Source organism: Fusarium flagelliforme (assembly GCF_020744385.1).
Source record: "Fusarium flagelliforme strain FIESC 12 MPI-CAGE-AA-0113 chromosome Unknown B0J16scaffold_2, whole genome shotgun sequence".
Classification (NCBI taxonomy): domain Eukaryota; kingdom Fungi; phylum Ascomycota; class Sordariomycetes; order Hypocreales; family Nectriaceae; genus Fusarium; species Fusarium flagelliforme.
In genome coordinates this window covers 2101417-2124374 of record NW_025763504.1, presented here as the reverse complement: position 1 = coordinate 2124374, position 22958 = coordinate 2101417, and the positions used below count along the sequence as shown (strand labels likewise).

Below are 22958 nucleotides of genomic sequence, written 5' to 3'. Positions count from 1 at the left end.
TGTCCTGTCACACCAGCGGGTGTCAGTGGATCAACTCAGTCTGAACACACAACACACACCACAAGGTCAATATCCCATCGCCTCACGTTTCGGCTTTAGCCGCTGCTACCGAGATCCCAGGGAATTTCTTCAAATCTCGGTCGGTAAACTTCTTTTCCGTTTCGTTGGGTTCCATCGTGTCTGTGGCTAGTACGGCAAGGTCCTAGGATCCATGAACGCGTTCGATCGATCGAGAGCAGATCCCGATGATCATGAGAATTGCCGATGGCCGGTACATGGTAATTTCAAAAACTGCATACGCGTGTCAAATCGTGGGCCACGCCTTTTTTTTTTTTGCTGTCACTTCGGGGCTTGATATGCAGCCCTGCGTTCTTTTCTCTTTGAAACATCATATTTCTCTTCCATCATGAGTCATGCGAATTGAGCAAAAGACGGTAAATGCCCAAGAGGCATGCATGCCTCTTGAGAGGAGCAGTATGAAGATATTCATCCTCACACCCCTTCTCAACTTGACTCATCGCCTGGTCCCCTACAACCGTATAATCGTGGCCTGTCCCTTTCTTGAGAGGAATCAACTGGCAAAAAATAGAATATATAACTCCACAATCACGGGCCGCCCATGCATCTACCCGCTGCCACATATGTATTATATGGTGATAGGACGAGCGAAGGAATGATGTGAAATATCATCATCAACGCCTCACTCTGACTGATGGAGGACAAGGCAAAGGGATGGTCTCTTTGTGAAGTTCTTGTACTAGTGATGCGGCTTACTTTCAAACTCACGAACTTCTCATGTAGATATAGTGATAGTCATGTTTGAGCTGGAGAAGATGCCATGATAACACGAACCAGAGGCGGATTGCTGTAATTCCGATAGGCAATGTCTTTACATTCTTATACAGCGAGTTGCTCTAGGAGCAAGTCCGAGGTCTTCTACTGGCTCTCTGATACATAATCATTCAACTACACAACATAGGTGTCGTTATGCACCCAGCAACTGTCACTAGGTACGCTGGAGTGCAGATTGCCTAACAACGTTTCAGTGCGAGGTAATTGGACTTGCACAATAGTATGTTGCCCATCATTTATCTCAATGCCAGCCCTATACCGTCAATTTCTCTGATATGATGAGATATCATACTCATACTGTTTCTCTAGTTCCAGGGTCCGAACCTGAGTTGAACCAATAGGAGTCTGATATGCCTGAGGGAACTCTAGCATCCATGGTATAATCGATTAATTATTCCTCAACAGCCCTGTCTAATATCTCACGAATACTTCTTGCATAGTCCTCTCCGTCGCCTTTGACTCCATCGAGAACAACTGTCTTGTCGCGTGACTTCATGCCATGCGTCAACTGTAAACTGGACTTCGGTATGCCCAAGATTCCGCTGAGGACTTGAAGAACAGCCTTGTTGGCCTCGCCCTCTCTTGCCTGTGCAGAAACACACAGTTCGATGGCGTCGTCAGTCACTGCGATGACACCCTCGCGATTCTTGCTGGCTCCCGGTTTCACGCGAAGCTGGAGATGCAAAGAGCCCAGAGGGGACTTTTTAGAGCCAGTGACGAAGCGGATGGCGCTAGAAGACGCCATGTTGAGAGGTGTAGAATGCAATGCGATGCTATGATATGCAATTGAGTGTGAGGGGTAACATAAATTAACCTTGGAGTTAAGGCAACTTAACTGACTGCAATGCTAGGTCGTTCGGGTGGAAGGATGATGATGATCTCACTCAATTGATTGATTGAACGTCCAATTCAATCGACAGGTTAGATCTTGCCCGTTGATATTCAACTTGACGCTCCGCTAGAACTGCCTGAGATGCGGCGCCTGTCGCCTATAGAAGCGCTGAAGCCTCAGGCCAAACGCGTTGCAGTTACAGCTGGAGTTACAACTACAGCTCCAGCTCCAGCTGCGCTTACCCTGCGCCGGCCCGTGCCCCACTGGCCTTTAATTCTCCAGGGTCGACAAACTTGGACCTCAACTACATCATCGAAAACCATTAACACGCTTTCACCAAAACTCAATACACGCCATTACCCGAAAGATAATTATTGGCCCGCGACTTCTTGTCCTTCAGTTCTGGCCACAACAATCGCCCCGGTTCGTTACCATAGACTCAGTCTCTCAGGCGCCATGGCCTCGGCCTTCAGCGCATATCATGGTCCTGCTGCCATCGCGTCGCAACATACTATCACAGCTCTGGGGCGATGGTCTATTCTGAATCACCCTCTTCCAGGTTTGCGAGCCTCCAGACTTGCCTCCTTCAGTCTTCAAGCACCTGTAGATGGAACTAACATTTCACAGCCGTCGATAAAATCAAGGCCCTTCACGTCTACGATTTCGACAACACACGTAAGTCTGCCCTCGACCATTCGGAATATCCCATCGCATGGATCTGACATGGCACAGTATTCAAAACTCCCCTACCGAATCCCCAACTCTGGAACGGCCCCACGATCGGAACATTATCCAACCAAGAAACCTTTGTCAATGGTGGATGGTGGCACGACAGTCGCATTCTCGCCGCAACCGGTGAGGGCATCGATGTCGAAGAGAAGCGCGCCTGGGAAGGCTGGTGGAACGAAAAGATAGTCGATCTTGTTAGGCTGAGCATGAAGCAAAAGGATGCTCTCTGCGTTTTGCTTACGGGTCGTTCAGAGAAAGGGTTCGCCGACCTGATACAGAAAATGGTTACCGCCAAGGACCTCGAGTTCGACATGATTGGTCTTAAACCGGCCGTTAGTCCGACAAACCAGAAGTTCCAGAGCACCATGCACTTCAAGCAGCTCTTCCTTGGGGGCCTGATGGAAACTTACAAACAAGCAGAAGAAATCCGAGTCTATGAGGACCGACCAAAGCACACCAAAGGCTTTCGCGACTTCTTTGCCGATTTCAACCGTCAACAGAACATCACACCGACAAGAGGGCCGATCACAGCTGAAGTCATCCAAGTGGCCGACTGCTCGACGGTCCTGGATCCTGTTAGCGAGGTGGCCGAGGTTCAGCACATGATCAACATTCACAATGAGATGGTCTCCAAGCAAACCCCAAGACAGCGCCAACACCGACTCAGAATTAAGAAAACTGTTTTCTTTACCGGCTACATGATTGGGCCCGAGGATACCAAGAAGCTCATCCAGCTCGCCCATATACCTCCAAACATGCCGCAGCATGAGCTCAAGTACCACGGCAACAACATCCTTATCTGCCCCCGACCATGTCCCGCTAGTATCTTGGAGAAGGTCGGCGGAATGGGTAGCAAGATGAAGTGGGAAGTCATTGGCACCTCTTGTTTCGATAATAGTATTTGGGCAGCGCAGTTACGACCTATTCCCCAGCATGCCAAGTATCACACCGATAACCCTAGTCCTCTTGTTGTATTGGCTTTGAGGAAGGGAGCCAGGCCAATGGATGCTGGGAAGATACAAAACTGGCAGCCCATATCACCAGAGAAGTCGTTCACTTTCGAGACCGTTGTTGGTGAGAAGGTTATCCTACGCATTGAGCCAGAAGACCCCCGCGAGGACGCGTACGAGAGCCTGTTTGCCAACAAGACATCGAAACGGAAGCACAATGGTGACGAGGATTGGAGCCAGAGGAACACCAGTAACCACTACAACGGACGTAATGAGTCCCGTGGCTACCACTCAGGAGGTCGCGGAGGTAGAGGACGCGGCAATCGTGGTCGTGGCAGTGCTAGGGGCGGTCGTGGAGGCCGTGGTAGAGGAGGAGGCTACAACTACCGATCCCTGGACGACGTTGAGCCTAAGAACCAGCAGGGCGGCTACGGGCAGCAGGTGGATTATGATGATTCTTATCCGCCGCTCGGCAAGAGTAACAATCCTCCTGCATCAGCACCCAACGGCCCCGGAAACTATGGCGGTAGAAACCAAGCGTCCCGTGGCGGTGCGAATACTCAGGGGCGACCCATGGGTGGCCAAGCAGCTAACAACAGCTCAGATTTACAGAATTATTACTAGGGGTAATTAACGGCCACTGCTGTGTCGGCTGTTTTCTTGTCTGGGCGTTGAATAGTATATATTTCACCTATAATTACACAGTGCCCTGGTTAGGTCAAGGATGGTTATACATGGGCAGTTCTCAGCAACGGTCTCAGTCGAGACCTGTTTAGGTACAAGGCGTACTGGGAAAACAAAACAAACAAGCACAATACTTGTGGCAGAATGAAAAGAGTGGTTTGTCGAGGTCTGCCAATAGGGGAGCATGTATCAATATACATATAGTGGCGCGCTTTGTTAAATCTCGATTATTAGCTGTACATGATTGGCTTGAGAGATGCCATGTGAAGTCACCGAAGGAGTCGTACTCGTTGATCCAGAACCTTGACGGTCTGCGAAGCTGCAGCTACGATGGTTGTCTGTTCATTCTGTGAGTAGAGTCTGTGAGACTCCTCAAAGCTAAGCAAATCGTTTTCCGTCAAAAGCCTGCCGCTTGAACAAGTAAAAAGGAATGTTAAGAGCCCACAGTATCTCTAATGTCTAGCCGCTATAGCACAGCGGCCCATAGTGAAGGGTAACATCGTGAATCGTGAGGCTGCGTTTCTTTCCAAGTTAACAAAATTAAAGACTGAAAGAGTTACTTAAACAACCAGGCTTCCATTGCCGGACTAGTAGAAACTTCCTACAACATAGAACTGGCACTGGGGCTCAGAACACTGGGGCAATGGATATCAAGGCAAAAAGACAAAAACATACAACAGCGGGGATTCGCTGGTCGTCACCGACCCAACTACTAATCCGCCCCTTACCAGCTTGACTATGGGAGAGCGGACGGGATCCCGTATTTTCTGGTAGGTATGGTCGTATGTATCAGAAGGAGACCCAATTGATCATTATGACCATTGGTATCGCTCTAAGTTTATTTCGTACAGCTCAAGCCAATCGTCCAACAAGATTCAACTCGGTATTGTCCGCCTACTCCAGTACAAACCAACATGAGATGTCATTGGATAAAGCATTTGCTACTTAGAAGTTGAACCCGGAATTACTGCCACGACTTCTCATATCGATATCTCATAAGATGTAGTTCACCGTAATCCCAGTAGTTATCATTCATCTAGGCAGCTCTGCTATCTCGTGTTATTCTTATCTTGCAGGCAGCAGCTTCAGTACTGCCAAACAAAAGTAAGTCAGTCATATACGCAGCGGTAGTTAGACTAACAGCTCCTCTGTCATGGTTCCCTGATTACTCCGAGCCTGACTCTGAATACGATACGGCACAAGGTTAGTTCGAAAGGTTGTGGGAAAGTCCCTGCTTCAATAGTGCCTCTCTAGTTATAAGTAGAACTACTGTTATAGCAGATGCGAATATCTCGACAGGTTTTCCAAGCTGAAGTCGAAGGTGGCATTGTGTAATTCATCCCTAGCATCGGTGCTTCCAGTATAAAGTTGCTATCCTATATGCTCTATCTTAAAGACAAAAGTATAATATAGTGAATTGCTTTAGAGATTTGTAATTTCCGTGGGGAAAACAAGCTTATCTGTTAGAATATCAAGCTTTGTACACGGATATAAGTTTGTTATTTTCAGATTTGTTATCAATTGCGGCCGTTGTGGGGCCGGATCGGCCCCGGTTTTCGCGACTCGGCTAAATAAGATTGCATTCGCCCGGATGCCGACCTCGGCAACAAGGCTTCATATGAACACAAGCAGGCCAAGTGGTTCTCAAAAAAAAACAAGTGAAGTAAAGTAAGCAGCCAGTTGACACCAAAGTCATAGGCCTTACTATGTCTGAATCCTTTGACTTTTTTCTTAGGTGAAAAGCAAGGCATCACTTGAGAGAAAAATCAGACTCTTGTTTTTCAGGGTCAAGATTGACTCAGATGTAGATCCATATCCCCATCCTGAGACGCTTATCTCCTGCTGGGCCCATCAATAACGTTACGGGGTCGGAGATTCCGTCCGAGTTCAGTTAAGGATTTCGCAGGATTGCTCGCCATATCCATAACAGCAGTGCTCATGGTGAGCCACCAATAGATCCCCTAGGAAACGATAAAGACTCTGTCTTTCTCCACCTTCAATAGACTAGCGGCTGAAAGATGCTCTTTTCGTATCCACATCGGTCGTGGAAATAAAGACAAAGGGCGCAATTTACCAAACAATGTATCCGTAACGGTTGTTGGTTTAAATCCTTTGCGTGCCGTTTCCCGGTCTTCAGTATTGTCAGTTTTGTGACAAAAAGCCCATATCTTGCCATTGCCCCCCGTGCCCTTAGGTAGAGCCGTTGTCCATTCATTGTCATTTATAATCAAAGGAACCCTTTTTGAGCCGGCATGACGACAGCCTATTGTGAAGAAATCTGACATTGCAACTTACAATCTCACGACCTCCAAGCTTGTGATAGGAGCGCGCAAATGGTCATGGCGGGTGATCTTGAAAAGGCTTCGCCAGTCAATGGCGCTGAGTCGTCTTCCGCAGCATCTTCGACAGCGTCGTCGCCAGTATTGGAGCCTATCAGAACCGTTGAAACGCGCCGCAGCCGCCCGCGCGACCCTGACGTCTTTGAACCATTGGAACATGCTCTCACCCCAGACGTTGAGACTGAAGCGGAACGCGAGGCACGCGAGCCCATCACTTACACACGAACTGGCACAAGCGTAACGAGCAACGCATCTCGGCCTGCCGACTTTGAGGTGTTCTTCCAAGATGGTGATCCTGATAATCCCCGGAACTGGTCGAAAGCGTACCGCTCCTGGATCATTGTTTGTGTCTCATATTCCACCTGGGTGGTCGTTCTGTACAGTACATGTTATACGGCATCAGTTGCTGGTCTGGCGGAAGAGTTCGGGGTTACGTCTACAGTGACAACATTGGGTCTGACCACATACTTACTTGGTCTCGCTGTCGGAAGTCTCATCGTGGCGCCCCTGAGCGAATTGTATGGTCGGCAGAAAGTATACATCCTCTGCTTAACCGTTTGGGCCCTTTTGATCTTGCCTTGCGCCTTGGCGACTTCGGTAACGGAGATCATTGTCGTGCGGTTCTTTGGGTAAGTGTTTATCCTATGTGTCAATTCCGATATACTGACAAAGAAACAGTGCTGTGTTTGGTGCCGCCATGATCTCAAACAGCCCCGGCACTATCGTTGATATCACAGATCCAGATCATCTTGCTGCGGCCATGTCCATGTGGTCAATCGCACCTCTGAACGGACCTTCTACTGGGCCCATAATCGGAGGCTTTGTATTCCAATACATGGGTTGGCGATGGGATGCATGGATTCCTTTGATACTCGGTGGCGCTGGTATCCTTATGATGCTCACAGTCAAAGAGACATACCATCCAGCCATCCTCAAGCAAAAGGCTGCACGACTCCGGAAGGATAACGACGATCCGCGGTATTGGTGTCAGTATGACCAGAAGCTGTCAACTTGGCATCTCATCAAGGTCAACATGAGTCGTCCTTTCACTCTATTGGCAACTGAACCCATCTTGTGGTTTATGGATATTTGGTATGTTTTGTTGAGTTCTTCGTTTTCTTGAGCTCTCCCATTGAAGAGACATTTACTGACCGGAATCCAGGATTTCGCTGATTTATGCCATTCTTTATCTCTGCTTCGTGGCTTACCCGATTGTTTTCTCTCAGCATCGTGGCTGGAATGCCGGCATATCTGGCCTGGCTTTTGTTGGCATCGGTGTGGGCACGATGATTGCTATCTTTGCTGAGCCTCTCTTCCGACGTATTATCAACTCTCAACCTCGTGATCCTGTAACTGGCAAACCTCCGCCTGAGGCAACAGCTTTGGTCATGGCCATTGGCGCAATTCTGACGCCTGTCGGTCAGCTCGTCTTCTCATGGACGTGTCTTCCGGCATCAATCCATTGGGCCATCCCAATTGCTTTCGGCATTCCGTTTGGTGCTGGAAACACCATCTGCTTCATCTATGGGTCAAATTACTTGGCTGGTACATACTCCATCTATGCTGCCAGTGCACTTGCCGGTAATGCCGTCCTTCGAAGTATTGCCGGAGGTGTCTTGCCTCTGGCTGGTCCCAAGATGTATGAGGCCATGACTCCCCAGTGGGCTGGTACGTTTTTGGGGCTTCTCGAGGTCGCAATGATTCCGATCCCGTTTGTGTTCTGGCGGTACGGAGCAAAAATCAGAGCGAAGAGCCCTACCGTTAAAGCGCTTAGGGAAGAGCAGGATAGACTTGATGCGAAGAGGGCCAAGTACCAGAAGAAATTAGAGAAGAAGCAGAAGCGGGAGGCAGAAGAAGCGAAAGGAGACGGGGGCGTTTTGGAGAAAACAGGAAGCAGTTGAAGGAATTAAAAGTTGTTGGATATAGCAATTCGCTTGGAAATGGCTACATGAATAATGATAAGCTTGTGGTTTGAAACAGCACGGTGAATGCCGCTTACGTGTTTTTGTGCTTGGTCTGCTTTGCACCTGCCTCGTGTAAGTTGAGTACAACCCAAGTGCCAACAGTATAAGCAGGCACAACTCAGCAGACAAGGAGCTTCCATTTAACTCGGAAATGCTAATGGAGATTATTTATGACTCTCTTATCATCTGGAAAACATCATAAATAACACTCACTCATTCTTCGACCAAAAAGAACAGAAAGCGTCAAAAAGAAACGATTACTCAATCCCATGGGAATTTATAGGAACAGCCCGATGCGGGGGTCGAACCCGCAACCTTGAGATTTGTGTACTCATTTAAGAGTCTCACGCTCTACCGATTGAGCTAACCGGGCCTCGTATCGAGGCTTTGCTTGTTGAAAGGAGAGTGCGAAAATTGTGTAGATGAACACAGCTGTGCCGCAAAATTCGGGTATTTCCCTATGGCTGATGGTAAATTGGTAGGTTTACATAACATCCGAAGCAAAAGATACTCGGACCCGTATGGAAACTTGGTTTAATTTAAACTCCAAGTCTAATTAGTATTATCAATATGCATCATATCTGAGTTTTAAGACTTGCAATGTTCTTTCCAAGCTCTTGATGCTGAAATATTAAAGCAGGAAACTGAAAATTACATTACAGGGTAACAGTAACTCCAATGCATTTGTATGACTCGAATTAGCCAACTTCGTGAATGCACTACCAATAGAAGACATCTCCCGTCGGATATAGAGTTATAGTCTGAGTGATAATGAGTTTTGATATTCTTCTGTTTTATGTATCATCTGACTATGGTACGCCGACCAAGTCTCCCATAATCCGATTGACTTTTGACTCCCCCATGGACCGCCTTCATAGAGAAACACAAAGTCGACCCAGCCTATCCACGCCATGCAGGTAAGGTGTCCAATAAAGCGCAACCCAATTCGATAACCCAGAGTCCTAAAGACTCACCAACACTCCCATTTTTACCGGATCCCGTCCAGCTAAGTGCTATATATCATGCCCTACTAGAGAACCACCAAAGATGATTGTTCAGCGTCTAACTCCCCGATCGTCCCCTGCTTTAGTTCTCCTTCTCCAGGCCCTCAAGCTCCTTCAGCACGGACGACTTGGTGTTAATCTTCTTGAGCTGGGTATCCTCTAACTTCTCTCCACCGGCCAAGCGCATTTCAAGATCCTCAATAGCTCGGACCTTCTTTTGGAGACTGCGGATCTTCTTCGCGTTGGGGTTCTGAGAAGCATCGGCGGCGGCGGCAGCAGCAGTGCCTTGAGCCTGCTGCTGGTTTCCGTGACCGTTGCGGTGCGTGTTGCTGCGGCTACGTGCCTGGTTGTTACGAGACTGGCTTCGGTTGCGGTGGTTGCGTCGCTCGGGGCTGCGACCCTCGTGGCCTCGGTCGTGAGAGGGAGGAGCCAGGCTAGCTCCACCGTTGGGCTCGCCCTGGGGTCGACCACCCTCACCCTGGGCGTTCTTCTTGTTTCTCTTCTTCTTGTTCTTGGACTTGGCCGAATTTTCATCGCCCAGCGGCTCAGCACCAGGAACAGTTCTAACGGCAGGAGTCTGCTCAGCAAATTCCGCGCCTGGTACACCTCGGCGTGGGCGGCCGAAACCATTAGGACCAACGTTGGGCAGACCGTTGCTCACAACATGGGCAGCACCGCCCTCGTCCTCACGCTTGAAGTGAAGGGGTGTGGCCAGACCACGGGCACCAGGAGGGCGATAAGCACCTGCAGGCTTACTGGGGGTCTTCGCTGTAGCCAAGTACGCCGCAGCAGAGGCGTGTGGTGTAGGAATGGGGCTCAAGGGGTCACCGGGAGCGATGCTCTCGGGACCCTGAGGTCGCCAAATAACATTGTACAACTCGACCATATCTTCATTGTACATGATGCTGCCGCTGACGTGCCACAGCTTGACGCCGTTGTCCACACGGAGTCGAGGAGAGGTAGTAGCAGTCATGATGTAGCGGCTGTCGGGACTCCACTCGCAAACACTGGGGTTTCCACTTTCGATGGTGGTAACCCTTCGGAAATCCTTCTCGAGGTCGTAGATATCGATCTGACCAGCAAGGTTACCGAATCCTGCAACAAGGACAAAACGTCCGGTTGGCGAGAAAGTGATGGTGTTTCGAGGAGCGATCGGGAACGAGTGAGTCGCAACGGCGCGGTGGTTGAAGATGGTAGCCTTGGCAGGCATGTATCCGTAAACAACACCGAACTCTCTCGAGTTGGGCGACCAAGAAACATCGTGGATGGGACCCTCCTTATCCAAGGCAACGCGAGCATCAAAAGCACCAGTGGTGCTAAGCAGATACAGCGTGGTCTCGCCATAGTAACTCTTGCCTGAGCGATCAACGTCAGTTTGCGCCAGAACCAGAATGCTGGAGCCGAGCTTGTTCCACTTCAGTTGGACCTTGTCTCCCTTGAAGAAAGTCTTTTGAGAGATAGGGTTGCTGAAGAGAGGAACATTGAAAACCTTGACGGCAGCGGGTTGACCCTGGAAAATGTTAGCAAAGAGATGTAACCATAGGCTGTTGGTCGTCAATAGCTCACCTTGCGCTCAGGAACGAAAACGGCGACAGCATGGTTCTGGCTACCAGGAGCCAGGGCGAAGTTAGTCGCACCTTCGACTCGGAGCTTGTTCCAGACCTTGACGAGGTCGTGGCTCTCGTAGAACTGGACCTCGTTGGTGACGAGACGAGCACAGTACTTCTCATCGGCTGTGTATTGAAGGTTCCAGCCTTGCTGCTGCTTTTGAACAAAGCGAGCAAGGGGCTGCTTATCCTGACCAGCAACACCCTCCTCTACAACACGCCAGACTTTGAGGTTCTTAGTAGCATCGCCGTTCTCGTCCTTACCGGGGCGTTCCCAGGTGATGACGAAGGTGCCACGGGGAGAGAAACCTAGTTCGTAGACATTGAGGATGGGCAGGGAGAGGACCTGCTGACCAGTCGAGGCATCAACAACGACGACAACCTCGGGAGAGGCCCAGCCGAAGTATCGGCCACAGGGCGAGTAGGTACAGTACCGGAGGTTACCCTCGGGCTTGTTGAACCCAGCGAGAGGCTCGTAGACAGGCGCAGCGTCAAAGACGCCGATGGTCTTCTGGGTTCGGTAGGCAAACTGCAGCGGAGACGCCATGGCTAGTGAAAGTCACAGTATCTCGTGTCTTGCGGTAGTCTTTTTGAGGCCGGTTTCAAATGTTCTGTCGTAATCGTGGAGGTAGATTCTGATGTAGATCGCGATCGTGGGGCAGGAAAGCTTAGGCTCAGTTGCGGATTGGGCGAGAGCAAAGAGCTGGAAGAAGCTGTATACTTTGTTTGACTACGCAATCAAGAGCAGTGCAAAGTAGTTGCTTGGCTGTATAGATCGACTCGATTAAGAGTTGATTACCGAGCAAAGGAAGTTGGTCGCCAGAGACGTGGTTTGAAGTCGCTGAACAACAAACTAGAAGTGGCGGGGAATATCGATATCGATTGCGATCCAATGTAAGGAGGTAGGCGGAGCGAAGTCTGAACCTGCGAATAGGTGAAGCAGACGTACGTTAAAGACAAGAACTTATTCGATGACCGGGAGGAAGATGAAAAGAAGACAGCAAGTCACCCAGGAGGGAGGGGAGGAGGAATTGGCGCGGCAGGGCCGTGATGTTTTGGGCTGAGAAGGGAAACAAGAAGAAGAGAGGAAGAAGTTGGAGGCTTGGCCACTAGCAAAGGATGTTTTTTGTTCGTTTTTTTCCTTTCCCGCCCAGGGCTGGGCTGGGCTGGCTCCAGCTACATACAGTACTTGACAGTAGGTACGTTACGGTACGGCATGCTCCCTTTTTTTTCGCCTGCCCGGGCACAAGCCACCTTCAGGTACTTAGGTACATGCACCGCACTTGACTCAGTGTCTGCACTGCACTGTCTCACTCCACTGAATGAACCTTTATTCAAGGCATCGCATTGGAGTTTGCTGCTCTTCCACAGGGCACTCGGCCCCAGGTTTCTCTTTAATCGATGTTCACAACCAATCGTTACTGTCGAGTCCACAATGGGTGGATTCTGATTCTCGAGGTTTCAGGCTCTTTCAGCGGGTATCCCGAGGACAAGACTACGTAACTCCTTTATCCAGATCTCCATCCATGAAAGGCATTCAAGCCACGCACAAGAGCCGCATAGGCCCTCGGTGCAAAAGTTGCTTTGAGCATTTGGACAAAGTCAAGACTAACTCACAAATTATGTTATTCCTAAGATATCACGTCAGTATATGTTCTAGATTGAAGCTTCAATGAAATGGCGGGCCTTTGTCACAAGTCTTGTCAGGATATTTACAGCAACGTGGTGGAAATCTCAATTCCCATTTCGGAATTGAATTTAGCAGTGGTCCAATCTCGATATATCAACAACCCTGCGATAAAAGTCTCTAGACACATGGGAGGCAATCTTTGACGCCAATGATGGAGTGCGCTTCTCCAACCGTATTGTACAACTCAGCTACCCATCACTACGTGGCACCAGTAGAGAGTCCATTCGTCACAGAACAGCAAGCGTTCTGTAGTTTGGACTCGTTAGATATTGCCATTGGATTATCTCAATAGTGAAGTTTTCAATGTCGTTGGAGCGAGTGACCTACAAGTAGACATGGACCATACTGCCAGGGTATGTATCAATCATCAATGTATTTGTTTGTGTATCATTATAGTGTCCGAGATATCTTCCTCTGCAAACGGGTCAAGTTGAACAGTTTACCTGCCCTTGAACTTCTCTCTCCAACCACCCTTCTCAAATAACCAGAGAGCCTCAGTGGCATAAGCACGACTGCCTTGGTGACCGCCTTCTGTCATGGCAGCTTCCGTCAAGCTGTCTAATACTCGCCCCTTCTTCACAGCACCCCACACTCCCATGGCGATAGGATGGTCTTCACTCTTACCCCATTCACCAAGTCCAAGACGATAAAGGATTCTTCCCAATGTTTGGAAAGCCATGCATCTTTGCGCAGGAACAGCACTCCTTGCAAGATGAGCTAGCTCCGCAACTGTATACCCTGCAGCCTCCGGAGCGTCACCATGGTGGTGTAAACCCTTTGACGAAGGAATAGATCGACTGACTCTGGGTGACAAGAACCGGCCCTGGAAATCAAACCGCAAAGCGTTTACCGCAATCTCGGGGTGAGGGTAGTATGACGAGTCTTTATCAGCAGGACTATCCTCTGTAGGGATTGGTGCCATCCATGCGAGTTTGCTTGGGTCAGCTGGGAGATTAGGGAAGTATTTCTCATGAAGTGTAGCTAGAAAGTTCGGATCGGAAGGGTCGAGGTCGGGTAAGGCTGGCGGAACAGGAAAATGAACCGACTTGGGTTGGTCGGTAATGGGGAATAGATCGGGCGGTATTTGGGGAGGGGCCTTGTCCTCGTCGTAGTCGTCTGCGATCTTCTTGGTAGAAGTTGTTCGCGGCTTTGAAGAGTCGGTTTCTGGTACCGACTCCACTGATGGCTTCGGTGGTCGAGCCGCAGCTGCTGGGGTGTTCTTTGAAGCTTCAGCTTTGTCTGCATCCTCAACTTTGATCGTAGGCGGAGGCTCAGGTGTTTCCTCTTTCTCTGGCTGAGGCGGATCAAAGGGTGAAGGGCCGGTCTGTTCGTCGATATTGGCCCGTGAGAGTAATCTTTGAATGAGAGCAGGATTTAGGCCATTCATGATATCTTGCTGAGCTTGAGCGATCTCGTCAGGACTCATGCTGGAAAGCTTCTGTTGGTTCTCCCGATCGATACGCTGCTTCTCAACAGTTTCCAGATCCGCTTTCGAGGAGGTATCCTGAGGCTTCGGGGTCTCGGATGTGGACTGCTGCTGTGCACCAGTCGCCTCTCCCGCGCGCCTCTGCTTGAAGGCGGATGTTTTCCATCGTCGTTTATGCTGCGGGAAGCCGGTGGAGGATATCGGCTGATCGTCAAATACTACGGGCTTCTTTTTCGAAGTGTCATGCTCGACGATATCATTAATCAAGAGTGTCGGGTCCATGTTGGGTAATTGTATTGTCGGTCATGGAAGGCTTCGAGTTGAGTTTACAAAAGCTTTTGCTTCTGACGTCTTTTTTCGGTCGGTGGAGGCAGCAGCGGAGAACTCTTAGTGGGGCAGGGGCCTTGTGTGACCCCACATTTTATCCTGTAGCGCGCGTTGTGACGGATTGAGCCGTTCTTCTATGTCACGTTCCAGAATAGATCAGAAAAGATTGACTTGAGCCTGTCACTGAGAGGGTATTGGAAAGAAAGTAAAACATGTTAGTTGAAACTGATTCAATGATAGGAAGATTTCGGAGGTAATGGCATATTTTTTGTATAGCGATAGAATCGGTAGGTGGTTGCATTGATCCTCGGATGAGAGCGAGCTGAGGATTCTCATAATCCATGCCAAGGTTATGTAAATGCGGGTTTCTAATTACAATCTATTTCCCTCCCTGAAAATAGCATCGTGGGATAAGAGTTGAATTTCCCGACTTGCTAACAGGAGTGCAGAAAGATATCAAATAATTATTGTAAGGACATTGTTGATATTATCCGTATCTATTTTGCAGCAATGCCGAGGTTCGTCCCTCCATCAATTAAGGTAAAGCTGGCCATTTAGGATTGTGAGGCCATGTCGCACCGCCACAGATTTGGACCAGGATGCTAGTGCATTAGCGTCGATCGATGCTCGTTCCTTCCTGGATTCCAGAACCAGTGTGCCACAGAACCAGAGAACCTTGCTTACATTACAAATTGTGGCTTCATTGTTAAGACAACGTCAGATTTCATTAAGAATAATAACAGTTAATCGATGAACATCCTTGAAAGTCTGTTTTGTGTACCTGCTGGTGGGAATTATGTATCCTTTTTGTTTTCGGCATTTAGTTAAGGGTGTGCAAGTGGAGCCAGCCTTATGATGGTCGATTTATCCTTTGAACAAGGAAATTAATATATCTGAGATCATGACTCAACTATGAAACTTAAAAAGCATATCATTTATGCGAATCGTGCTTCGTCAACGAACTCTCTGTAGCTGATGATTGCGTATACAGTATGGAAAAAAGTGCCGATTGTCGGGGTACGGTAATCCTTGTCAGATCAGTTGATGACCAGCCCGACCTACCTACCCGGGTAAGGTTAACGAAAGACAGTACCAAGAAGAGAACGAGCATCAAGGATTAATTCCCGTCATTATTCTAGCCATGAAAGAAGCAGCTGATTAGATACATACTTTCACAGAGGCTACCTACTTCCGACACATTGAAGCAGTCAGCGCCACACTGATAAACCAAGGAAAAAAACAAACATGTGGCTGATGCAGCCCTGACTGCAGCCGCGTCAAATCCCTGCCGACGTGCCGCGCCTAAGCTTGGTTCAACGTTTCTGGTTCCGGGACGAGATGGTCCACACCATTCAAGGGGGGTCATGTCACTAGGGAGGTGGATTCTTCAAATTGATTGTTGTCGAAAAGTCAAGTCTGGTAAACAAAAAAGGTCACAAGGACAGGACAATAGTGTGTTATGTGACGAGAACTGTTGCTTGTAAGATAAATGACATGTTGTGAGAGACTATATCCAATTGTAGCACGCAAAAGGTACATGTCACAAGCGAGAAAGTTATTCCTGGCGTTTCCCCACGCTAAAGAACTGAGTGACCCCCCGACCCCCCTGCGCTTCGGATGTTGCACATGGAATCTGAGTCGGTATTAAAAAGGTACCTTCCTTCCAAGTAAAGTATCCGTGCGTCTGCTGGTTAATGTTCGTTCTCTCTATCACTGTAATCTGCACTATGCATACCTCTCCCATTGCATCTTCCTCTATCCTACGCTTTAGGCTCTATGCTCTAGGCTCTAGGTTCTAGTGACGCTCTCCAATTTGACTCTTTCCATTTGGTCCAATTACTTGGTAGACCCCCTATCCTTAGCTGATTCTTTGGTGTTGTTGGATATCTTGAGTCCCAGAGTTCAGGAATTAGCCACGCCCCTCGGCGGTTTAATACAATTTCCCCTTCTCTTTCCCTTTCCCTTGTCTTGCCTTGCCTTCCTGTGGTATCGTTCGGTTCCATTCCCTTTTGCCAGATGATGCTTTCTGCTCCGGTCTGGTCTGGTCTGGTCCGCTTCCCCCCCTCTCGTTTCCTTCTCGTACCTCGTGCCTTGCCTTGCCTTGACTCTCGTCGTTTGTTGTTCGAGTCGTAGCTTTCGAATGTAAAGAAGCTGTTGGCTTTGCCCCGTTTTTCTCCTTCCTGGCTTGGAAAATAAGAAATATTGTCGTCGCCCCGGAAAAAAAAACGTAGCCATCCCCATCTCATTTCTCCTCCCTTTCCCTTCTTCTTTCTCCCCCCTCCCTCACCAAAACCTCCACCTCTCACCTGTTTTTCTCAACAACGACCGACGATTTTATCATTGAAATCGCCCAATTTCATCAAACCGACACTATTCGCACATCTTAATTATCTCCGAATTGCTGTCATTTTCTGCTTCTCGAGTAGCAGTATTCTGTGACGCTTTCAGAACAACCTCAATCCCGCAGTCGGTTTCTTTTTTCGTGTCGGAAGCTGTTTGGACAGTAAGCGTCGTTACCTGACCCAAGATCTTGAGGCTATTCAGAGATTCGAGCTTCTCCACCGCCCGCACCTGCACTCCACAGTCTGGCCACTCACAGCTCGTTTCACTTCTGACGCTTCTCCCGCCTGCAACCATTCCGTTTCCTGACGAGACCCGCACGCCACCCATTGGACGCTTTCTATTCGCCGTACCTGTACCCGACTTTGTGGTGCGTTTCGCGCCATTAGCGTGTACCACTACACCACTACAGTACGTCGCCGACCGCTATTCGCTGCGTTCTCGACTTGAGCTGCATTGAATCACAGCCTTGCCTACGCGACAAAGCCTTATCTGATCTTTTGTTCTTAGTTACCTATTGTGTTCGGCTGGCAATAATTTCTTGTTTTCCGTATTGGTGATCCTGGATGCAATAAGCTTGCATTAGTCTCTTCAATTTATAATACACGCCACACAGTTTCCTTCACGAGGCTATTCACAGCCTCCTCACATCTCGGCATGACCGCAACAGCTGGCGACACGTCTATGTCGCGATACGACTCATCGGCCGGTGAACTTTCTTCGCCTCCCTCTGGATCACTTTCCGACCCTGGCTCGCCATCACGGAACGGTTCGAGCAGTCGACCACCACAAGACTACGATGAGATCGTTGTGGTTTCCAGTGACGGCCAATATCAACACATCGGCCACCAGAACCACGGTGACCGACCTCCACCTCCCATGCCACCGCAATCAGGCACCGGACCTGCTAGGCGATATGCGCTCGTCGATAACCAATGGGTGCAATTAACTGCTGCAGGTGTCCCCAGAAAGAAGCCGGGGCGTAAACCAGGGACTATTGTGAAGCCTCGAACCTCAGACGGTGCCGACATAGCAAAGGCCGCGCGAAAGCCTCGAAAGCCCCGAGACCCTAATGCACCACCCATGCCGCGAAAGAGGAAGATGAATGCTGCCGATGGTGAAGATGATGTTCCCTCCGATTCTAAGTCCATTGCCGCTGGGGCGTCTACCGCGGGCCAGTCACACATCGCCGATGTCTCTAATCTATCAGCATCTTCACCTGGTCAACATCATCTACAAACATCATCGTCATCACACCAACCTGAGCAGCGTTATTCACCCAAGATGGCGAAGCGAGAACATTTTGGGTCTATGCAAAGCCTTTTGAACTCGGACCCTCCAAATGAACGGCCTCCTTCGCAACCGCAGTCGCAGGCTAATAATTCTACATCGATTCCTGTACGAACTAGCGGCCAAAGCTACGACCCTATTCGTGGTAACTACGATCCTGTGCGTGGGACAATGGTCTCTCATAACTCTTATAATTCGGCCTCTGGGTCACCAAGAGCCCCTTCGCAAATGCCCAACCGCTCGCCGACCATTGCAAGTCTCCTCGGTGGAAGCGAATCACGCAGCCCTTATCAACCTCCAAGCCAACCTCGCTTCCAGGCACATGAGCCTTCCCAACCTTCATCGCCATCCAAAGAACCTCAGACAGTTTCGACACCGACGCCAACTCCTTCCTCACGCCCGCCTGTACAGGAAGCTAAGCAGGATCCTGCTCCACCTCCACCACCACCAGTCCAACGCCCAGTCATCAAGGAGTCTAACTTCACGACAATCTCTAACGGTCCTATTAAGAAGTCATCGCCGAAGCAGAAACCCCATACTGGAGTTTCAACGCCAAAAACCGACAACCTGGATGATATGCAGGAAGGTGAAGGCCGATCAATCCTCGATTTCGGCCGAGCCAAGCCAGGTGAAGAAACTCAGGCCCCTACAATTATTCTCAGCGTACCTATTCAGCCTGGGGAGACGAATAGATATGTCAACTTCATGCGCATGGCTGAAGATCGATACGGCTGGGATGCTCTTCACCCTCGTCTAGCTGCGAACCGAGATCGCAAGGCCCGCATTGCTGCGGCAGCTGCCTCTCTAGAGAAGGCGGAGTCTGGTCGCGAATCTGGTGATGAAATGTCTGTTGACCTGTCCGATGCCGAGGCTAGCAACCCCGACAACGGTGTCACCAGTGGTGTTGATGCGCAGGCCAAGCCTAAAAAGAAGCGCAATTTCAAGGAGGACCAATACGATGTCGATGATGATTTCGTAGATGACTCAGAGCTTCTGTGGGAAGCTCAGGCAGCAGCAAGCCGTGACGGATTCTTTGTTTACTCTGGCCCCTTGGTGCCCGAGGTCGAAAAGCCAGTGGCTGGGTACGTACCGTTACATTCCATCCATTCTGATCTTATGCTGACAGTTACTAGACAAGAGGGACCTCCCAAGCGAGGACGTGGTGGAAGAGGTAGCCGTGGAGGTGCCAGAGGTGCATCAACTCGGGGTGGAGCTGGGACTGGTCGTGGAGGCGGCCCCGGATCTCGTGGCGGCTCCGTCACTAGAAAACCTCGCATTACTAAACAAGAGAAGGCGCAGCGTGAGCGCGAGAAGGCTGAGCGCGAGACCATGGCCCAAATGGCCAAGACGCCTACTCACAGTGGCTATTCACTGAACCCGACTACACCATCCTTTGCCGTCAGTGAATTGGGCGCCTAGCATCACCCAACGCTTTCCAGCTCTTTTACCGATGTTAAGATCGAGAGGCACTCTCAAACGGAAAGGATCGTTCTTCAGCATCTGAACTGCTGCTAGATTATACTCCGGACCTCCTCGCCGCCTTCCTGCACCGAGTGTCGTTGCGACACCTTCCATACTGCTCATATCGGACTTGTTTCGCTTTCCCTTTGTTTCACCCCCTAACGTTGTTTTGCGGAGCATAGCTTGCCTGGTATGGCATCGTTTTCAAAGTTTTCAAATTTGTGGGAGTATTGGAGTGCCAGAGCTTTGTTTTTCTTTTCTTTTCTTTTCTTTTTTAAAAAGGGGCTTGGGCGTTTACAAGGTTGCATTCGGGAGTACCACCAGTTGTCGGGTCACGATTGAAGAGAGGAACAGAGAAGGTGGTTATCTCATATCGAACGACGACGAGTTTTGAACCATGACAAAGACGGCGCCATAACCATTTAGGTGACCTTGACGTCGAGGAAATTGCTTTACAGGAACTAGATGTTAGAGTAGGAGTTCATCAAATGTAAAAACAAAGCAATGAATGGCCACATGACTGCAAACGACTTTCTGACTACCTGATGGATATGCTTGTCTATACAGAGCCATGGTTGATTCCGTAGCTGATCTGCCAGAAGCCACAGCCCGGCCGTAAAGGAGGTCAAATTAGCAGCAGCATTCACTCTGTCTTACAATACGAACTTGAGGGAGTACGGTAACCTTCTGGTCTTGTCTTCTCCCCGTAAAGATTAGACTGAAAGCGTCCTGAAGATGCAATAAGGCTTTCATACCAGCCTTGAAAGTTTCCTTCGCTCAGGTTTCATTTCGTTCTATCTTGTCTATGTTACCCTCTTAAAAGTCGCTCGAAAGTCTACCGTTCAAGAGACGTGAAATATCAAAGGTAACTGCTCACTTGACAAATCAGAAAAGATCTGAGGACTCGCTTTTGCTCTTCTCTGCCACATGCTTCACCCATTGACGTATATAAACATGCTACGCCATAACCCTTTCTGTGTCAAGCACCATCCCACTCTTTAGCTTCGTCCAACACTTATACTAGATATCTGTGCCTCCCGATAGAAAGAAGAAAAAACAATATCGCTCTTATGCGAGACTAAACTCGGTCACCTCACCCATCTCATTAACGGCCTGCTCGTTCAGCTTGTAAGATGCACGCCATCTCAACTTGGCACTTGTGACCTTTTGAGCACGGTTACCCGCGTGCCAAATCTGGACTTCTTGGGTGATGCCGCGGCTCTGCTGGGGAGCGAGGTTACGGCCAGTCTGGGGTTTGAGCTGGAGTTCGTAGCCCTGATAAAGGTTAGTGTTCGGTACCGATGCTCATAGAATGGATAGACTCGCCTTTGTGACAGCGAGCTGGAAGTGAAGCTCGCTAATGGGTTGGGGTACGTTGTTGGAAAACGCGAAGACGATATTGATGGCGTTCTCATTGCCAGGAGCTCTTCTCGCAATCATCTCGATCTTAACGTTCGTGCTGCTTACGGTAGTCTGGTGTTCCTTAGGCTTGCTAGGCTCTGGAGGCAACGCTGAAGAGAAGCTCCATTCGTCATCATCGTTCGAAGCTGCGGTAGGCTGCTGTTGAGAAGGCGCAGGAGATACGCGCTGAGAGGCCATGCTTCCAGCCCCGAGCATGGCGAAGGGGTCAGAAGCAGGCTGTGCTGGGGGAGCAGGTTGCTGCTGGACAGAGGGCTGAGGAGTCGCCGTCTGCGAGACGGGCTGTGAGAAGGAGGCAAATTGCGAAAAAGGGGGAGGAGTTGGAGTCGACACCTGGCCTCTGGCAGAGTTGTCTTGGGTCATAGAAGATAGCAGCGCAGGGCCTGGGATGTCTGATAGGAGTTAGTACACCAGCAAGTCATGATTACCCTAGAATTACAACTTACTTGAGTTTGCGCCAAAGCCTAGAGCAATACCGCCACCCTGGCCAAAGCTGCTGGACTCTCCACCACCAATATCGAGACCAAGGAGGTCGTTCTCAAGACCCCCAGCGCTGGAGCCAGGAGCAGGGGCGTTGCTCGATTGAGCGCCGTTGCTGCTGGCATCAGCATCAAAATCAATAAGAGATAGCTCGTTTGCGGCACTCGAAGATGCAGCAGCAGTCCCCGAGGAGGAAGGGGGAGGAGCGCCGGCGGCAACCTTGGCAGCGGCCTCCATGTCACCCTTCTTCATCAGCTTGTACCGTTCTGCCGTTCGGTGTATGCTATCGTTAATCTCCAAGAGCTTGGCAACGGCTTCATGGTCATCCGATTCCTCCTCGCACATCTTTTGGATCTTGGGCTGAGCGCTTTGCAAAGCAGAAGCCAATTCGCTGAAAACATCGCCATCCTCCATCTTGTCGCCTGCTTTGAAAGAATCCAGTCGCTCCTCCAGTAATCGTGCTTTGGCCTGAATCTTAGCAACCTCCTCAGCAGCCTTGGCGCGGTAATCGGTCTTCGATCGTGTGTCGTAGCCGGCCATAACCTTCATGAGGCGGTTGGCTTCTTGAAGGTCCTCTGGAGTACCACGACGAATAAGCTCTTGAAGCTTGGCTGATTGTGCCTCTCGCTCCTCCTCCTCCATTTCTTCGGCAGATTTGAGATTCTACAGGACATAGTCAGTATAGATAACGCATTGGCCGAGGCTCTGGAACTTACGTCACTGGGGTTCAAGACAGCAGCATCTTCCCTTCGCACCTCGGGGAAGACGTATCCCTTATAACTCAGAAGTCGATGCATGTCCCTGATAAATCCCAGATCCTCCTTGTATCGGCTTGTTTCGCATATTGTCCCTCGCCATTCTTCAATCGCCTCAAGGATCTTGGCCTGCACCCTCGTAGGTCGCATTGGCGGGCGCTCGGGAAATCTCCTGACGAGTTCATTGAGGAACTCTTTTGTACCGATCTGTAGATGAAAGGGGTATCCGCAGTTCTTGACGCAAATGTCAAGAAGTCCGAGGGCGAGCAAGGCAACGTTGGGATTGCGATGGTTAATATAGTTGACAATGGCAGTAGCCGCCTCGCGAGGGGCGGAACCCTTCTTGGAGTTTATGAGATCGGCGATTTCGAGGTTCAAAGCGAGATTGGGTTCATAGTTCTCGGGACTGCAGGCATGCTGGACGAAGCGCTGAAGCTGGGAGGGGGTTCGGCCAGACGATGGCACATCGTTCCAGCGGTCGCGAGCCGCAGCGCGAGCTGAAGCAGCCTCCATGGCAACGGGAGGATGAGATCAAGAAGGGTGCGGATGAGGATGAAGCTATTCGGGGGTGTCTGGCGCGTGGGAGTTGGTAGTAGTGGTGGACAATACTAGGAGGCAGTGCTACGTTAACGGAGTGTAAGGATGAGCTGGTCAATGGCCTGGCCTGGGGTTTGGCGGGGGGAAGCTGGAGCTTGATAGTGTCTGACCGAATACGGTTCAAGCCGACGGAAACGGTCTGAAGGAGGAAATAGAGAGAACAGGAGAGTCCCAATTGCAAGAAAGAATGACTAGACCGTAGCTGAGAGACA

The 22958-nt window shown here is 49.8% G+C and overlaps 7 protein-coding genes and 1 non-coding gene across 8 annotated transcripts; 3 read left to right on the top strand and 5 right to left on the bottom strand.

The window, feature by feature from the left end:
• Nucleotides 1–960: 960 nt before the first annotated feature.
• Nucleotides 961–1993, bottom strand: B0J16DRAFT_59884 (uncharacterized protein). The gene has a single exon (XM_046134140.1). It carries the CDS (start codon nucleotides 1595–1597, stop codon nucleotides 1244–1246), a length of 354 nt encoding a protein of 117 aa, XP_045986342.1. The 5' UTR covers nucleotides 1598–1993; the 3' UTR covers nucleotides 961–1243.
• On the top strand, nucleotides 1801–4292 carry B0J16DRAFT_333051 (uncharacterized protein). Its single transcript, XM_046126782.1, has 3 exons — nucleotides 1801–2243; nucleotides 2312–2359; nucleotides 2417–4292. Exons 1-3 carry the CDS (start codon nucleotides 1826–1828, stop codon nucleotides 3985–3987), a joined length of 2037 nt encoding a protein of 678 aa, XP_045986341.1. The 5' UTR covers nucleotides 1801–1825; the 3' UTR covers nucleotides 3988–4292.
• A 1797-nt stretch (nucleotides 4293–6089) lies between these two features.
• On the top strand, nucleotides 6090–8360 carry B0J16DRAFT_59817 (major facilitator superfamily domain-containing protein). The gene is made up of 3 exons (XM_046134139.1): nucleotides 6090–7015; nucleotides 7065–7478; nucleotides 7549–8360. Exons 1-3 carry the CDS (start codon nucleotides 6381–6383, stop codon nucleotides 8285–8287), a joined length of 1788 nt encoding a protein of 595 aa, XP_045986340.1. The 5' UTR covers nucleotides 6090–6380; the 3' UTR covers nucleotides 8288–8360.
• Nucleotides 8361–8637: 277 nt separating this feature from the next.
• On the bottom strand, nucleotides 8638–8723 carry B0J16DRAFT_t58. The gene has a single exon. It is a non-coding gene; the product is annotated as a tRNA-Lys (tRNA).
• Nucleotides 8724–9261: 538 nt separating this feature from the next.
• Nucleotides 9262–11716, bottom strand: B0J16DRAFT_59805 (eukaryotic translation initiation factor eIF2A-domain-containing protein). Its single transcript, XM_046134138.1, has 2 exons — nucleotides 10921–11716; nucleotides 9262–10864 (listed from the first exon to the last, which is right to left on the bottom strand). Exons 1-2 carry the CDS (start codon nucleotides 11506–11508, stop codon nucleotides 9437–9439), a joined length of 2016 nt encoding a protein of 671 aa, XP_045986339.1. The 5' UTR covers nucleotides 11509–11716; the 3' UTR covers nucleotides 9262–9436.
• A 1147-nt stretch (nucleotides 11717–12863) lies between these two features.
• Nucleotides 12864–14451, bottom strand: B0J16DRAFT_59796 (RPAP1-like protein). Its single transcript, XM_046134137.1, has one exon. It carries the CDS (start codon nucleotides 14357–14359, stop codon nucleotides 13091–13093), a length of 1269 nt encoding a protein of 422 aa, XP_045986338.1. The 5' UTR covers nucleotides 14360–14451; the 3' UTR covers nucleotides 12864–13090.
• A 2950-nt stretch (nucleotides 14452–17401) lies between these two features.
• Nucleotides 17402–19453, top strand: B0J16DRAFT_380319 (uncharacterized protein; the record flags this gene model as incomplete). Its single annotated transcript, XM_046131062.1, has 2 exons — nucleotides 17402–19116; nucleotides 19168–19453. The coding sequence occupies 2 exons, from the start codon at nucleotides 17402–17404 to the stop codon at nucleotides 19451–19453; spliced, it is 2001 nt and encodes a 666-aa protein (XP_045986337.1).
• A 1110-nt stretch (nucleotides 19454–20563) lies between these two features.
• B0J16DRAFT_380318 (VHS domain-containing protein) lies at nucleotides 20564–22662 on the bottom strand (the record flags this gene model as incomplete). Its single annotated transcript, XM_046131061.1, has 4 exons — nucleotides 20564–20770; nucleotides 20831–21306; nucleotides 21361–22057; nucleotides 22111–22662. 4 exons carry the CDS (start codon nucleotides 22660–22662, stop codon nucleotides 20564–20566), a joined length of 1932 nt encoding a protein of 643 aa, XP_045986336.1.
• Nucleotides 22663–22958: the final 296 nt, after the last annotated feature.

Coding starts and splice junctions, on each gene's coding strand:
- B0J16DRAFT_59884 (XM_046134140.1), bottom strand. CDS start 1,597: ATGGCGTCTTCTAGCGCCATCCGCTTCGTCACTGGCTCTAAAAAGTCC.
- B0J16DRAFT_333051 (XM_046126782.1), top strand. CDS start 1,826: ATGCGGCGCCTGTCGCCTATAGAAGCGCTGAAGCCTCAGGCCAAACGC. Junction 2,244..2,311: donor TCTGAATCACCCTCTTCCAG/GTTTGCGAGCCT, acceptor AACATTTCACAG/CCGTCGATAAAATCAAGGCC. Junction 2,360..2,416: donor CTACGATTTCGACAACACAC/GTAAGTCTGCCC, acceptor GACATGGCACAG/TATTCAAAACTCCCCTACCG.
- B0J16DRAFT_59817 (XM_046134139.1), top strand. CDS start 6,381: ATGGTCATGGCGGGTGATCTTGAAAAGGCTTCGCCAGTCAATGGCGCT. Junction 7,016..7,064: donor ATTGTCGTGCGGTTCTTTGG/GTAAGTGTTTAT, acceptor ACAAAGAAACAG/TGCTGTGTTTGGTGCCGCCA. Junction 7,479..7,548: donor TTGTGGTTTATGGATATTTG/GTATGTTTTGTT, acceptor ACCGGAATCCAG/GATTTCGCTGATTTATGCCA.
- B0J16DRAFT_59805 (XM_046134138.1), bottom strand. CDS start 11,508: ATGGCGTCTCCGCTGCAGTTTGCCTACCGAACCCAGAAGACCATCGGC. Junction 10,865..10,920: donor TTTTCGTTCCTGAGCGCAAG/GTGAGCTATTGA, acceptor AACATTTTCCAG/GGTCAACCCGCTGCCGTCAA.
- B0J16DRAFT_59796 (XM_046134137.1), bottom strand. CDS start 14,359: ATGGACCCGACACTCTTGATTAATGATATCGTCGAGCATGACACTTCG.